General features: G+C 43.5%; 1 protein-coding gene across 3 annotated transcripts; it reads right to left on the bottom strand.

Annotated features, from left to right (window-relative positions):
• Positions 1 to 504: 504 nt before the first annotated feature.
• Positions 505 to 12,248, bottom strand: LOC121697277 (shaker-related potassium channel tsha2-like). 3 transcript variants are annotated; one of them, XM_042078726.1, is made up of 3 exons: positions 8,572 to 12,248; positions 2,574 to 3,017; positions 505 to 1,926 (listed from the first exon to the last, which is right to left on the bottom strand). In XM_042078726.1, the coding sequence occupies exon 1, from the start codon at positions 11,876 to 11,878 to the stop codon at positions 10,442 to 10,444; it is 1,437 nt and encodes a 478-aa protein (XP_041934660.1). In that variant the 5' UTR covers positions 11,879 to 12,248; the 3' UTR covers positions 505 to 1,926; positions 2,574 to 3,017; positions 8,572 to 10,441. The 3 variants fall into 3 exon arrangements, with proteins under 3 accessions (XP_041934660.1, XP_041934658.1, XP_041934659.1); XM_042078724.1 differs by having other exon boundaries at positions 505 to 3,017; XM_042078725.1 differs by having other exon boundaries at positions 505 to 2,873.
• Between the last annotated feature and the right edge of the window lie 5,519 nt (positions 12,249 to 17,767).

Raw genomic sequence — 17,767 nt, 5'->3', positions numbered from 1 at the left:
GTCGAAATGTGTGTGATGACAACTATGCTTGTAGTGGCTGTTGGTTAGCTAGGCCTAGAATAACTGAAGATTAGGATGTTCTAGTGCTTCTGTCTGAAGATTAGGATGTTCTAGTGCTTCTGTCTGAAGATTAGGATGTTCTAGTGCTTCTGTCTGAAGATTAGGATGTTCTAGTGCTTCTGTCTGAAGATTAGGATGTTCTAGTGCTTCTGTCTGAAGATTAGGATGAAGATTAGGATGTTCTAGTGCTTCTGTCTGAAGATTAGGATGTTCTAGTGCTTCTGTCTGAAGATTAGGATGTTCTAGTGCTTCTGTCTGAAGATTAGGATGTTCTAGTGCTTCTGTCAATGCCGTTCTCTGCCACAGTTTTGTTGAACACATTTTTACTCACACATGCATACTCTCTCTCTCTCTCTCTATTTCTCTTTCTCTCTCACACACACACACACACACACACACACACACACACGCATACGCAAATGAAATGAAGAAATCAAACTGATAACCAATCAAAAAATTTATTTATCAAAAATAGATCATAAATGAAAAGAGGAAATGTCCAAATTGATGACAATATTTAGAAAAATTAATTTAAAAAAAAAGAAAGAATAAAAGAATAACAATAAAATGAAACAGATGCATCATGCTTCCACAAGGAAGACCTCAGAATCAGTGATGATGAGGGTTTGAAATGGCATGGCTGTTTGGTGCAATTGTACTATTGCTTAAATGCTTTGCCTGTCAACGTTTCCTCTATGTTAACACAGTCATGAGTTGTGCAAGTCAGTGATAGACAGGGTCAGTGATGTTGACATGACCAGGGTATTTATGCCTGGTTTAGCAAATAAAAGATTCAACTTCAGTCTCAGTGTTGGCCAGACCCGCATCCAGGAAACAAGTGCTTCTTACTTACAGGAAAGCTGTTTTGGGATAAAACTCAAGATACTATAGTTTCTAGGGTCTTGAAAAACAAATCACCAAGTCTGGGCCATCAATTGTCTGGAGGCAACGCATCTCCAAAAAGTAAAAGGCTGTTTCCTGAAGCGGTCGGGCCTTCCCCACACATTATTGCAACTTCCCTCATAAATGCATATAAAAATATCACGCACAATAGGCACAGGCTTCTCAATGTCTCTGAAATGATACACTATTACTCAAATACATCTATATTATATTCACTTATATGAAAAAAAAATAAACTTTTCTTTTTTCAACTCAGCCATTGGTGTTTTCATTGATATGCTTTCATCCTATTATTCCTCTCTGCACACAAGTCAAAGGGATTTGAGGAACAAATTGCATAAAACAAGCATTGACCTTTGACCAACTACAACCATTTAGAAATCATACTCATAGTAAGGATATGCAGTATGAACACCATCACCACTGCGATAAAATGCTTACACCACCATTTAAACCAGTGCTTCTTTTTTGAAAGGGGACACGATCAAGCACACTAAATTACTAGTGAGAACCGATTGTTTTCATTCAGGCATTACAGCACAAATACCAGACAATCAGGACAATGAAAAGTGATGGAGAGTGACGAGTTGGACAGGTGGCTTGTTTTGACATCTAAAGCTGTCTGAAGAAGTCTCTCTTTCTTAATTTCTTTCTTTCTTTCTTTTTTTCTTTCTTTCTTTCTTTTCCTTCTCCTCTCTCATTCACCCTGTGTGTTTGTGTGTTTTTCAAAAAAAGCATTCTTTCCAGCTTTCTTTGAATAACGATGGACGTGAGTGGACACTGAGGTAGATGCCTTTGACAACAGATACAGCATTCTGATCCAACTTGTAATATGACACACACACACACACACACACACACACACACACACACTGACAATCACAGTTGTTGAAGAGACATCATGTCTTCTCTTAGGATGAGAGCCTGCAGCACACTTGCATTTCAAATGAGACAGAAGGGGGTCTGGGGGAGGTCAAAGGGCAAGGTCAAAACGGGAAGCCAATTTACTATCACCACATATTCCCTTCATTAATGTTAACTCCCTTAAAAAGACATGGGGGGAAACATAAAAAGGGGGGGGGGGGGGGGGGGGTGAAATCATTCATTTGCAAGAAAAATGCTCTAAATAAAATGAAGGTAATAAACCAATCCCCATGTATACAAAACACACATGGTACTTTAAAAAAATAGAGATTTAACTGCATAAACCTCGCCTGTGAAAACAAGACAAATGATTGGTTTAATGATGATATCCATGAGCTCAGTCCTTGTTCCCACAATTTTGACTACTGGTGCCAAAGCAGGTGATGTATAATGAGAAGCATCTAACTTTGTTTGTAATCGATGTTTACATGCCTTATTTTTCAAGCATGCAGTAATATGATTTGGTATAGCACGATATGAAGTGTACATATACACCCACATAGTCTTGATGTGTACCTACAGTTTCTCACACACGGTCACCTGTCTCTCCTCCGCAAGAGGAGCACGTGTTTTCCCCCCAAGACTAAAGTAATCTTGAATGCCTTAATGGTTTCGTAATTAGTGTACTGTATGTGATGTATGTGTGTATGTATGGTGTGTTGTGATTCAAGTAACATCCTCGGTACCTTGGGTTCCTGCCCTGCAAGCCGCCTCCGTGCTTGTTTTTGTTTTGTCTTTTTGTCCGTTGCCTCCTATGCTGTCCTGGATATCGGCGGATGGTTTTTTTAAAAGAAAAAAGTCTGTAGATCGTGCTCTTCCTCAGCAGAAGTTTAGAGAGGCCTCTGTGTCCGCGAGTCCATCAGCGAAGTCTAGGACAACCGAGGCGTGCATAGACTTCCGAGTGTTCATCTTCTCTCTCTGTGTGTGTGTGTGTTTTCTGTGGCACGCGGAGTACACCTATCGTTTAGAATGACACTCCCCGAGTCCTGCATGTGTATGAGACAGAGAGAGAAAGTGAGAGAGAGAGAGAGAGAGAGAGAGAGAGTGAGAGAGAATGAGTGTACAGTCCCGCAGTGAAGAGGTGACAGGAAGGCAAGGGCGGTTGTTCGAGTGCATCTCCCTCCATCCCCCTGTAAACCAAAAGAGAAGAGGGCTGTAGTGTCGACTGGTTAATGCACTAACTGAGACCCAGTGGGGCACCAGATTAAAGTGCTTCTCACTTCGGCTTTACCACCCGTCGCTGCCAAAGGCAACACAGTCCACAATAAGCAGATGCAGATACAGTGACATATTACACTGGCTACAGTTTACATTAGATTTAAGTCAGCGGTTATGTAGCTATAAATATAAGTCAGTGGCTCTGTGGCTATAAATATACAGTAAGTCAGTGGCTATACTATGAAGGTGCAGTATTGTGTCAATGTTCATGTCAGTTTTTTTAAGTCGTTTTTAATGCTCCCAGATCGTTAAGGCTTTGACATATTGTCTGCACTACACTTTAAATCTACGGATACATATTGCACTAGCACTCTCGTCTCAACACTTTCTTTGCGCTGGCTTTGGGTATTTTCTTATGCCTGTCAAATTGCAGAATCACTTCTACTGTATGCTTTCAAGCAAAATGTCTCTGTGCGTCATCCCCAACACTGACCCGTTCCAGAGCATAACCCACTTCTTTCTAATGAGGCATTTCTCAGACATGCTCATAGCAACATTGCTTCTCTTTTTCCAATGCAATATAGCAAAGAGAACACAGTCCACCATATGAGCAGTTGAGGAATAGGCATTGTCACACTGGTTTATACTGAACTGAAAGGTGCAATGTGTCATTTGTATTGACTAAAAATGACTAAAAAAGCATGCTTCAAGACTCACAATAAGGCAACTGAAAACATAGCAGCTCTATAGGCTACAATTACCATTCCATGCTAACAGGCAGGCCTGTTGTTCGTTCTGCTCTCAACATACATGTGTGGCAGGTCATGCACAGTTACTGGGATGCACAGATTAGGAAAACATCCTCTATCATGACGGATCAGACACCAATACTTCCTTGTAGTGCTGACAGTGGGTACAAATTTCCCTCACGGGATCAAAAGAGTAAATATACTATTATTGAAGTCCAGAAACAGGGGTGTGCACTTAACTTAACCTGGTTCCACTGAGAATGCTGCATTTTGGACCCAAACCTTTTTTGAGCAATGGACACACCTCTGGTCTGGCCTGACTGACTTACTCAATGGAAACAGTCCTTCAGAAACCAGTGTACTCACTGAAAAACAGCTTTCCTACCGGGACAATAAAGTACAAATTCCAGTTACAACTAATACAATTGGTTGCAATAAATTGCAAAATAATGGCCAAGAGGTACAAAGTTGACTGACTGAATTACACACATTTCCCCCTCAAGCCAGAATGATGATGTACAGAAAGGGCCACAGGAAATGCCATCTCATCAGCATTTTCATGTTAATTTGGCTTCAAGAAGCACCCCATTGTTAGAGGTGCAAACAAACGTTTACTTTTCATGACAGCCAGCTGATTCACACACACTGCCCTTATCTGCCTGCTTGCATAGCTAAACAGCTTGTTATTCGGGGCTAGCTGCTAGCTGCTGGCCGCTGGTTGGGAACAGATTGGGGGGTGGGTGGGGGGGGGGGGGGGGGTGTTGGTGAGAGGGTGGGGGTGGGAGGCTGCTTTGCTGAGGAGCAGATCTCTCGAGCTCAGTGTAACTCTGACACCAAACCGTCACAAGGAATTATGCACAGCGAGCGCGTCGACAACGTCACTTCTCCCCGCCTCGGCCCTCCGCTCCACTCTGCACCACACTGCACCGGGCCACACCGAGCCGCATGGGCGACGGGACAGCAGGAAGGCACCCCCCCTCTCTATTTCCTCCTTTTGCTGGGCCTCCGAGTGAATGTGCCCTTCACACAAAAAAAGCCTCTTTTTACTTGTGATGTGGTGTTGAGGCTCTTAGTATATGCAGAGCTGCTCATGTCCTCAAGCAAGAATGTCTATTTCCTGTCAGTCTCTCAGCTAAGTGTGCATATCTGAGTCTCTGTGTGTGAACATGCCTCCTTGTGTAGACTGAATGATCTGATTTATGCCGCTCAATAAAAAGATGCCACGCTCAATAAAGAGCACAGCGCAATCAAAAATATATATTAAATGTATTTAAAAGAAGCCAGTTTTGCATAGGTATGGCTTTTCCATGTGTTATTTAACCACTCTACAAAACATACATATTTGATCTGACAACGACATAGGGACATTTTTGCCAAAATGTTCCATTTCTGAATTCACAAACATTCTCGGATCTGCTCTTCCCCTACTGAATGCTGCCTGCAACCTATTGTTCATTTCCATTTTGCCTCTCAACAGCTCTCTCGCCTCTCTTTCCCCTCCCTCCCTCGCACACACACACACACACACACACAAACAGATGCACACACGCACGCACACACACACGCACACACAAGGACACGCAAACAGTGCTCCAGGCCATCTCTTTACTCTGCAGTGCAATTCCACTGCTGTCTGTCTTCTCAATGCTTTCTTTTGACCACTCACACAGACCTAGACACAAAACACGCACACACACACACACAAAACACACACACACACACACACACACACACACATTCTCTATTTGTCTCCCACTCTCTTTCATTCTGTGGCTCTCTGTTTTTCTTTGCCCTTCCTGTACATTGCCAGCTCTCTTAATCTCTCCTTGTCGTTGCCATGTTTTCCACTCAGATGCTGTAAAATCAGCACTAATGGACAGGAGCTGCTGCTTGGCCCATCAACCAGCCAGCCAGCGAAATCAAGACACAATGTGAAACAGCTAACTGTCAGCTTATAGGTGGTGGCCAGAACAAAAATAATAATGGTTTGTTATACAATAAATCGGATCATTTTTAATATTTATTATATATTTATAATACCTGATAGCAGGTGACAGGCGAGCCTTACTTTTACATTATCGCCTATCATGGCTCTAACTTCAGCTCCAGGTTATTTCCATATTGATCATAAGCAGGGCTCAGGGCCAGGGATGGCGTAACGCAATCCGACACACCATAAAGGACAATGACATTATGTGCCCTGTGTTTGTTTGCAATCGGTTGCCATGGCACAGACTTTGGTCTTTGAAAAAAAAAACAGAAAAGAGGTGGGGATGGGGGTTGGGGGTGGAAGAAAAGTCCACAAGGGAAGCATGACAGGGGTCAGGAGGAGGTTGCAAATGGGGTTAGGGGTTCCGGAGCCTGTGGAGAAAGTGGGGGGTGTGACAGGGTCCGCTGGTGGGCTGGTGGGCTGGTGGGTAGGCTGCTGATGGGTCAGAAAGCGAGAGAGATCACGTCACAATAATTCATCAAGCAGAAGTACCCTAAGACCTTGGATTAGGAAGGAATCAGCATATCCCTACCGCTTTAAATAACCTGACCTTTGCACAAAGTGAATATGCCAGTGACAAGGAGCCAGAGCCCATGCAGAGAGAACTGGGGTGGGGGTAGTGGGGATGGGTAGGGGGTTGCCACAGGGCACATAGAAGGGACTGGCCGATGCTAACCGATGGGGGGGTCGGGGGGTTTGGGGGGGTTACATAGTGACAAAGTGCTTGCATGTTTCTCTGTGCACCTGTGTGTGATGCTTGCTCCAGTTACCATCAACTAATTTAGGCTCAGAGAGCTCTTCATAACTGCTGAAGCCTTACTTCTGCAGAATGGTCAACAGAACTGAACCTGGATGGCGTGCTGCTATGTGTCTAAATAAACCCACAGCATGTAAACAGACAGGTGTGTTATTCACCATATTGTGACATGGTGAACAGAATACTAAGCCATATTGTTGCTAGATATTATTAGATTATGTAGATAGCCATAGCATAACTATATGCTATACGTTAAAACCTTTACGAGGCCAAGCAAACAGGCTGCATAAATTCAGCCAGTCAGATTAGAAATATTTTACACAAGACTTGTGCGTCATTTATCACCTCCATATGTTCTGAAAACTGAAAGAGAAATGTACTGTTTGATTGCACCATGCACACACTACATATGCATACAGTACATGTGTGTAGCTATGCATGAGCAGCATGACCCTCAGATTGATAGCATGCAGCCCTCTACTGAGCGCGCTCCAAGATTCATGCAGGGATGCGTTGTGGTCCATTATCTGTCCAAGAACCACAGCAGTCGTTCATCATATGCAACACCCCAGGGGAGGGTTCCCATCTGCTTCTGTTGTTTTGCATCAAACAATCACAAGCATGCGCTATGGGCAGAATCAGACAATGCCTCTGATCAATGACTCAGCAGGAATTCCTATGGTGCCATGCGTCTTCCACCATTCGTGTATTTTGTTTGTTTGTTTCATTGTTTGTTTGTTTCATGCGTCAATACGGATGCACAGCTTTTTGGAAATTGATTGTAATGTCAGTCATATACAGTACATCTATGAGAACACACAGAGAGAGAGCAGAGAGCTGGGGCACTGGCTGTTATCTTTAGGGAGGCCTGTCTTCAGAACAGATCCCATCAGCCATGACAGAGAAAGAGAGAGAGAGAGAGAGAGAGAGAGAGAGAGAGAGAGAGAGAGAGAGAGAGTAAGGGATGAACTTCTGCTGACTGACAGTGGCCCTTTGCTGTCAACATCAACCTCCTGTTAATCTCTCATAAATATGAATGATGATGGCAAGAGTGTGTTGAGAATGTTGATCACTAAAGGTTCCATTTGATTATCAACCCAGAGCCATAGAAAGATGGACGGCTCTGATGCAACCATTTTAAACAGCAGCCAATGTCCATTCTAAATCGTTATGGTATAATTCTGGAATGCCTTGCAGGAAACTCACTACTCAGATGGTTTGAAAACTGTGACCATCCCATCATGGCATATTGAACATTTACAACATGTGCATCAAACAGGCAAAACCAAATCCTTGCTATTTTCCTTGCCATTATTAAACTAACCTGATTTCAGTTGCCTACTATTTCATTAAAATATGGCCTGGTGTGTGCTTTGCATTCCACATTAGCAAGGAAACCTTCATTTTCTTGGCACAAAACAAAATTCTCTGTAGGTCATTATTTCATAACAGTTTCTGACATACCAGCAAGACAACATGCGCCACCTAGAGGGACTTTGCTATACCGCAAGTTATTTCCACAGGTTCTTGTTATTTTTATGAGGGCTGTTATGAAACATTGGCTCCACGTTAACTATTTAAATTCAGACAATATTTACCTGCAGTCCCATGGGTTTACTGATTGTTATTTTATCAATGAGATTAATGTAGAAGGAAATGTAATAACAGAGCTAATTTCAAATTGATATAAATCCCTCCTCAATTATTGACTGTTATACATACATTAAAATCGTTATGTCGGAAACGCTAACACCATGTGTTAGTCTTCCTCTTCACTGTTTCAAGATATGCAGCCAGTAAGAAGCTTAATACAGCAAGAACCTGATGTCTAACTCTGTTCTCAGGTGAGTAGACACTGCCATCTAGCGTCGAGGAAACCAAATAGTGCACTGCTGTTTTCACCTAGGTGAGAGGCTTTGTCACGACTTCAGGATAATGAGAGGCTAGATATATTTCTGATAATGTCAGTAATACCATAATGTCAGTAGTCAAACAGTGTGCTCTTTTGAGGTGTTGAGAGGGGAACGTACCTTACAGTTTTGCAGGATATTCCTCAATGGTGTTTGGGGAAATAATCCACTACACCACAGGTGAAAAACAGGGTTTCAGAATTTGCTCTGTTCCATGACCAGACGTGACTGTTCACTGTCCCTTTCACTGGCAGGCACAGCCGCTTAATCCAACCATGTGGAAGGCTGACTTTGCTCTCCACAAGACTCAGTACCATGTTCAGCGGTATGATTCCTCTCCATGAGCTCACATTGTTACTGAAGGTGAGGGTCTGTGTGATGTCCTTTACATGTACTGGCAGTTGTGGTTTAATCATTTGAAACACATCATGTCTGGGTGCAGGGAAATCAAAATGCCCCTTTACGCAAGGGAAGCGTTATTTGTACCATGTAATTTAGTTTATTATTTAGTGAGACCTATACTGTAATATTGAATATGATAGCAATATTATTTAGGACGAGTAGGCTATATCAAGCCCAGAGCACGGAGGCAGAGCAGACCAGACGCGATTTAGCTGCCAAAAAACAAAAACTGTCTCATAATCTGATGGAACTTGTTTACATTATCTTTAGTCGGTTTCATAAGCAGCATAATCGAAAGCAATAAACAAGCCCAACAATACAGACGTTCCTTCACGTAGCCTAACTTAAGGCAACAAAATGTATCGTCGATGTTGAAGGATACGGAACAGTCTGGAAGGTTGCTATAGAAACACCTCTGTGTATGAAATCTGCGATTTCTCCTTTATACCATTTGGAGGCGCACTTGGATTTCAAACGTCGCCGTGTTGAAGGAAAAAAAAACAGGGCGCACATTCTATCAAGTTTTTTCCTGTCTGTTTTCCACATGCATTTTATGCAAACAGGCTAATGCATTCTTCCTTTACACGTGGGCTTTTACCAAGTCATACCCAATGGAAACTGTAGATTTTCTATTCAGTTGTATTTGCTTGCACCTGGGGCCAGCTTGATGCCACAACAATATTACAGTAAGATTTCAATAAATTAAGAGCCGTCGCCCAATAATGTATGTAAACGATAGGATACCTCAGCCACAAAGCATAACTATACCAAACAGATTGCATGTCGTCCATGGAATGACATCAATCCTAGGCAAGGTGCAAAAAAAAAATAAAAAAATCTGAACGTCAACAACTAAATTTGGAGGACGATTACAGTAGCTGTGGCATGTTTCCTTGTTGACTGCTGATCACGTTTTAGTGACAGCTGCATTTTGATGGGGATATGCATTGCCCAAAGGGCACATAGCAGTCACTGTGTTCCAATATTACAATGGCATAGATGCTGCCAATTCGGTGCATCTAATATTATGATGTGGCCCCCTACAGTCATAATCATTAGATGTGATCAAGTGATATAGTCGTTATTCTACTCCCTCACGTGACCTTGTACTTTTTGCTCTGAAGATAGTTAGTTAATTAGCTAATTTTACATAAATAGATAATTTGGTCCTCTCAGTCTGCACCGAATAAACAAATGAAATGTAAACATCTTCCCAAAATTGACATGTAATTTATAAATTAAACATTACTAAGAGTACATTAATAAAGTGCTACAACGCGAGGTTGGGCTTGGTTTGTTGATAATCGTATATTTTCTCATTGTTTTGAGGCTGAGAGAAATGTTTAGCTTGAATCAGACTTCGCGCATTGGATAAAGATGATTGCGTAAAATGGAAGACATTGCGAAATAAAAAGAAAAATTGACACACCACGTTTCAGTCCTCTGTTATGATTTCTTAATAAATAATTCCCTTTGCATTACTGATGCCGGAACAGCTTGAAAATATACTCAGGCCAGAGCGCGGAATGGGGATGTAGTCAGAAGAGACGCGCGTTTCACTGGGTACCACTGTTGCGTATTTCTACAATCATACATCAGTTAGCTTTCCCGTGTACGCTTTATGGGGACTGCAGTTCGTGTATTTAATCGAATCTGCGTCGTCACTCTCCAGGTAGTCTGATTTGGAGAGTGAAGGCTTGCTGTCACTCTTTTTGAATTCGCCAAACGAGGGCTGCTGTTGACCACATGTTACATGTGTGTACTGGAACTGCTCCTCGTGCTCTGTCTCCCTGTGGTAGAAATAGTTGAAATTGGAGACAATCACAGGGACAGGTAGTGCGATGGTCAGTACACCTGCGATGGCACACAAAGACCCCACAATTTTCCCACCGATGGTGACTGGACACATGTCCCCATAGCCCACGGTGGTCATGGACACCACCGCCCACCAAAACGCATCGGGGATGCTGCTGAACCCCGATTCGGGGTCGTCAGTCTCCGCGAAATACACTGCGCTCGAAAACAGTATGACTCCAATGAAAAGGAAGAATATGAGCAGACCTAGTTCTCGCATGCTCGCCTGCAGGGTCTTCCCAAGGATTTGGAGACCCTTGGAGTGCCTGGAGAGCTTGAAAATCCTGAACACTCGCACCAGGCGAATGACTCGTAGGATGGCCAGGGACATCGCTTGCTGACCGTTTCCTTGGTGCTCAGCAAGCTCCAAACCCAAGGTAATGAAGTAGGGCATAATTGCAACTATGTCGATGGTGTTCATGATATTTTTAAAGAAGGCGGGCTTGCTAGGACACGCGAGAAATCTCACCAGCAGTTCAAAAGAGAACCAAATGATACACAGCGTCTCCACAATAAAGAAGGGGTCTGTGAATGGATTTGGTTTCTTTGCGCTCACAGTCCCATTTATAGAGAGATGGTCCTCAAAGATTTTCCCTTCCTCTCTGAATTCCGGTAGCGTCTCTAAACAAAATATGACAATGGATATCAAAATAACCAAAACTGAAACTATTGCTATACCCCTGGCTGGTCCTGAGCTCTCTGGGTATTCGAACAGAAGCCAGACCTGGCGCTGAAACTCGTTTTCTGGTAGCGGGCGTTCTTCCTCCTTGATGAACCCCTCGTCCTCTTTGAAATTTTCGATCACATCGTCTCCTAATTCGTAAAATTTGATCTCCTCCATGAATATGTCCACGGGGACGTTGACAGGTCTCCGTAGTCTGCCACCAGACTGGTAGTAATAAAGGATGGCATCGAAGCTTGGACGATTTCTGTCAAAGAAGTACTCATTTCTCAGTGGGTCAAAAAAACGCATTCTTTTCCTGGGGTCCCCAAGTAAGGTGGTTGGGAACTGCGCGAGTGTTTTCAGTTGAGTCTCGAAGCGCAGCCCGGAGATGTTGATGACCACCCGTTCACAGCACTCCTGGTCCGCTCTCTCGGGGTCGTAGACATCTTGGGACAGGGCGGCCAGTGCCACAGTCTCATCCAGGTTCTCCCCGGGCACCACTGTCATCTTTCCCCCCCAAGGGTAACGTTACTCGCACCACTGTCCCTGCTCCTTGTCGCTTCCCAGTCCCCCTCTGAAAGCGTGTGTTTTTGTTCTCAAATCCGTGGAAACAAGGCGAGAGGAAGCACTTGTAGAATCGAGAGGTCCGTCTCGTTTTCGCGCCTCTGCTCTCTGTGTCAGTCTCGCCCCGGCGTGCTCGTTGTTTTTGTTAGCATTTTTTCTCACTGGTCATGCACGTTTCTTACCATCACCTTCCCCTCACTGGCAGTCTGGACTATTGGCTGTCACATTCGCTGCATTTTAAGCAGCAATGCCCTCCCCAAGCTGACGTGTGGAGACGCTATCTTGCTGAACTGGACACAGTGCGTTTTCGGTTGTCTCTAACATGACACTAATGACAGTCAACCGGTTGCATCGTAGAAATGTGTTTTCTCTCTAATCAACGTAGGATCCCTCAATCAGAATGTGATGTTCTTAAGCTGTATTATTATTTTGATATTATTTAGTGAGCGGCGTTTTATATCCAAACAACCACATTTACGCATGTGTTTATATACTTGTTTTCGTCTTTCTATTAGTCATATTTTGGAGATCTTTACATCTTTTTTCTTCCTTTATTGATGTGCCACGTTGGCATGCGTATTGTTTGCCATGCAGGCGAGGCTTTACAACAGTTTGTGTGAGTTCAGTCAACTCAACACATGGTTAATGTAAGAGATTGTTTGCACGTATTTCAAACCTACATCTGCCATTGTCAGTGCCAGTTCTTGACATGTTTCACGATAACCTCTTTTCTCATGCGTTGGCGTGCACTGGTCTTAGAGCCTTTGCTGGTGCAAAAGCAAAGGGTAGTTGTATAAACTATTCTGTCTTGATGACGATCACATAACTAAATGTTTAAAATGCTTTGTAAAAGTGTAAGTTACAATAACAAATGCCCTGCAACGCTACAAAAAGTTCCTCTTGAGCATAGATTTGTAATAGAGAGGAGTTCATGGCGATCCAAAAGGAGAGTTATGGGCAAGTCGAAAAGTATGACGTAAAGACCTAAAATAGCCATATTTCTCTCAGGGCAGCTAGAAGTTCCTTTTCCCATGGAATGCCACAGGGAACAGCTGGAGGAAAAAAAGATAGGGACGGTATAAAAATATCTGATTACATTTTTACCACATGGGGGATATATACTACTTCATTCAGAAAACGGTTTGGATCATCAGCCCCTTACAAAACTGTTCTGTTTTTCTACACTGTACAGGATTGACAAGAAGCTGATCTAGGCTTGGGAATACTCAGGTTGCATGCTGCTACATTGTAATGCTGGTGTAGGCCGTAACTGTTCTGATGTACACCCACAACAGTGGTATAAAGCAAGTACTTCAAATAAATTATAAACACGTACTCTTCTGTCTTTCCTTTGTGTATCTAAGCCATGAAAACATTGTTTACTTTAGTCTCATGATTGGACTTTATTGCTAACAAAGAAATGCATTGTATTGCTTTGTAAATGATAAACATAGCTGTCTACGACCACATTTATAAAAGCACACCATTTTCCCTTTTGCATGCTACACTGAAGTCTTCTGTTCTCAGACTTGAAGTCACCCTAGAACATTTGCATTTGAGCATCTGTCAGTCTGGAAGGAATTTGGATAGGCTGACACAGCATACCTCATTTCCTGTGTCCGGTGGGCCATGCATGTAACCACTACCTACCCTTACACACACACTCAAGGAGGCAGAGAGAGAGAGAGAGAGAGAGAGGGGGGGGGGGGGGGGGGGGGGTGACAGCACAAGAGATTCAGACACTGAGACACCCTCTCAGTCACAGTCACATTGCATATAAATGCATCCTGGTGAGATCCTCAAATGTCAAATTTTCTCCAATGCTAACATCCCCAACAAATACAACAACCTCTGAAAGGTCTCTCTTTCTCTCTCTTTCTCTCTCTCCCTCTCCCTTTCTCTTCCCTCTATCCCTGTGTGACTCAGGCCTAAAGTATGCTGCCAGGGTTCTTCTGGGGCTGCTCACCTTAGCTACATACACTGCACTTCCTTAGTGAATTAAAAGTGCAATGGTGTCACCCTGACTAATGACATTTACACTGGTACAGTAGCTATACCTGGCCGTAAACGTCACTGGACGCTGATGGCCTGTTATAGGAGCCCAAGGGGAACACTCAGCACGGATCCTCTCTGTCACCCAGTCCACAGCTGATACTTGTTTTGCCTCACTCGCACCAGTGTCTATCCTTATCTGTCCAGGCATTTATATACAGTGTATATGTGGTATGAAAAGCACTCACACACAAAGCCTTCTGTCTGTCCATCTGTCTGCCTTCACACACACACACACACACACACACACACACACACACACACACACACACACACACACACATACAAACACACACACACACACACACTATCTATTGATCTATCGATCTATCTACTATAGACCGGTCTCTCTCAGGTTTCTTACACACACACACACACACACACACACACACACACACACACACACACACACACACACACACACACACACTATCTATATTATCTATCTATATATTTCTCCCTCTCTCCACCCGGTCTCTCAGGTTTCTGACACAAACACACACACACACACAAATAGCAACGGCACCTCGTATATCCCACATTTTAGTGTGCTCTTGGTAAAATTAACTCGCTCCTTGTTAAGGTCCCCAGCGAGAGGCCTGAAACAGTTGCACGGTTTAGTCTGAGTCTGATAGGAAAGCACCAAATCCCCACAGTCTCTCAAGGAACGTGCCCTCCAGATCTGGGTTAATACACCTCCCAAGCACGCACGAGCGAAGGGGGTTGGGGATGGGGGTGTTGCTGGGGCTCCCTTAGGAGGGCTAGTAGGTAGTGTGTGTGTGTGTGTGTGTGTGTGTGTGTGTGTGTGTGTGTGTGTGTGGGTGTGTGTGGGTGTGTGTGGGTGTCTGCTGCTACAACCACCACCATCAGCACCAGCACCAGCACGATGCAGCCTGAGCTTTGGCATAGATCTGTGGGGAGCTCTTCCTTCCTGCATTTGACACCTCAAGCAACACCATCCACACTACATCCATGTCCACACACACACACACACACACACACACACACACATGAACAGTAGGGGATAGGGTGGGGGTGAGGTGGAACGAGGCTAATAGAAAGGGGTGTTGCCGTCTAATCTAATGATGATGTATCTCTCCCATGGCTTAAAGAACCTCTGTAATGACAACACTGGTATGCAGGGAATGTAAAGGATGTGCCTATCACCAATAGGGAGGTACAGTACTGCTTGCATATGGTGAATGGGCAATACCCATTGAATTTCCCCTGGGGCTTGAATTTCCCCTGGGGATCAATAAAGTATCTATCTATCTATCTATCTATCTATCTATCTATCTATCTATCTACCTACCTACCTACCTACCCCCCATACCCCCCATTTGATTCACAGCCATTCTGTTGTTTTCAGCCTCCCTTTTCTTCCTGTGGAACTGGAAAAGGAGGACAGAGAAAGAGAAAGAGAGAGAGAAAACATAGCAGAACTATGATGATCAGAGCCTCCCACCCACACAGTCATACTGTACACAGGAAAGTTCTTATACAACCCATGTACTGAATGTATATTTATGGCCCTGGCATGAATATAGTCAAAGGAATAATAATTCAACCCAATACCAGAATCAATTCTTGTACCGCTAAGATCGTCACATGTTTCTTGCAGTGGATTTCATGGCAGCAACTTACAAAGGATTAAGCAGTAACAGTAATGGGCGACCAGGGAGATTTTCACAGCCCTGCTCAATGGATCTTGATTCATTTTACACTGCTATCACATAAGTATGTACTTTGTCCAACATTGTTAACCTCTTTTTTGAAACAACTCAGAAAGTGAAAGTGGCGACTAGGGGGTTGTCTTTTATGAATACATAATTAGCTGCTTCAGTACAGGAAGACGCAACCTTATCTTATCGTGCCCCACTATAAGGACCTCCATATACTGTAGGAAAAATCCCTTCCTTTCTCAAAGCTTAATCTTTAATTAAGGCTTATTAACGTGTTTTGAACCCTTGTACTCTAAGCAGTAAACATTTACAAGAATGTGGGACAATTCCAGACTGTGTCCATATAATCCTGATATTATGGCCATCAGGACTTATCAGGGTGGGCCAGGAGAGTGAAACTTTTTTTATTTTCTATCACTGCACTTCAGGAAAGCTTCTCTGACAAGTAATGTTGCATCTTACCCATATCACCCCTTATTCATTTGTATTGTGAATACACTCGTTTTTGTTGTAGCATCAATGATCATAAGTTGATTTACCGGATATGTAATTTCTGGAACTGTATACTATCTGATTGACAAAATGTATGCCACCATGTGATGGTTGATATCTTCCAAAGACTGCAATTTCACTTCTTGTCATTTTGAACTGTTTTTAACCCTGTCCTCAGTTTCAATGCTGTAGCCTACACTTTGCTTTTGAATTTGCTAAGTCTGTGCAGTGTGACCAAGGGTGTGATTGTGATGTTTATTAACAGCTTGCTATTGCGTCTGGTTTCTAACATCAGGAAGCTGGGCTTCAACATTAGATGCAAACTTTTACAGAGGGTTCTTGACATGATCAGAATTTTAAATAGAAAGATAGATAGATAGATAGATAGATAGATAGATAGATAGATAGATAGATAGATGGATAGAGATAGACAGATAGAGAGACAGGTATTCTATTAATCCTGAGGGTGAATGTAGGCATTCAGCAGCTTATATGACAAAAAGCAAACCACACCAGAATAATGAATGTGAGAGTGTGCGCGATGTATTGAGGATGTCTCTGTCTCCGCGCCACAGGACAGCTGGTGCTCTGCTGAGGTGATATACGCCAGGCAGGAGCGCGGTGAGACACCTAGAGCAGCCACACAAATGATAGCATTTCGATTCCGCCTATTTCTGGGAAATGCTGTATTTGTGGAGGTTTGGACATGGAATCTTACCCGTGTTCTGTCAACGGGTGCCAACAGTTACAGTTTGAGGAGGCTTGCGCAAGTCAGGGGTGCACCATGTGAGGAAATCATTCAAATCTGACACTGTCCCTCTATCTCTTTCTCTCTGAATGACTTTCATCTTTCATAGATAGTGAGATTTTATTTTCTTCAAAGTTCTGCTTTTGTCACTCCTGAAATGTCAACAAGATTCAAACATTATCCTGGCACTACACTTTCTTACACAGACCAAGGCAGTAAGGGGCTAGAGTGTGGGTAATTTTGACTGTATGTCCGACATAAAAAAAGAACACCCGTTAAATCAGCCATTAGACAAAATATAATCAGGATGAAGTGTTGACCTTATCAAGGTGACTGCAAGTGCACCATGGGGCAGTAAGTGATGAGGATTGGCCTGTCACTGGGGCTGGGTCGGGGGCTTCGTGGAGGTGGGGGGGGGGGGGGGGGGGGGGCGGGCAGTCACGTTGGAACCCAACTGACTGTCAATCATGTCGTCCAGGGATGCATTAGAGGATTGCATGGGTCGCCGCTGCTGGTATGTTGGCATGATGGGAGTGCATTAATTTGGGGGGGGGGGGGGGGGGGGTCATGCGAGAGCCTCCTCCTTACAAAGCCCTGCACCAGCATTTTCTACATGGCTAATAAGAGTAGACATGCCTCGTAGGAGGGAGGACAAAAAAAGCATCCCACCGGAGCAGAAGAAGCAAAAAATAAAAGAAAAAAACCACAATGGTATTGCAGAGGTGACCCTCACTCTGTACATGAGTCTGTGCGTGTTTTGGTTGATAAAAGAATGGGATATTTCATGGCCAACCTCAGTAAAACCCAAGGACTCTACCTTTCTCTCTCTCTTTCTCTCTCTCTCTCTCTCTCTCTCTC

This window comes from Alosa sapidissima, chromosome 22, assembly GCF_018492685.1.
Source record: "Alosa sapidissima isolate fAloSap1 chromosome 22, fAloSap1.pri, whole genome shotgun sequence".
Classification (NCBI taxonomy): domain Eukaryota; kingdom Metazoa; phylum Chordata; class Actinopteri; order Clupeiformes; family Clupeidae; genus Alosa; species Alosa sapidissima.
The sequence above is the reverse complement of the archived record's forward strand: the minus strand, read 5'-3'. Positions and strand labels throughout refer to the sequence as shown.

What these genes read in the sequence shown, in the direction of transcription:
- LOC121697277 (XM_042078724.1), bottom strand. Translation starts at nt 11,878, where the DNA reads ATGACAGTGGTGCCCGGGGAGAACCTGGATGAGACTGTGGCACTGGCC.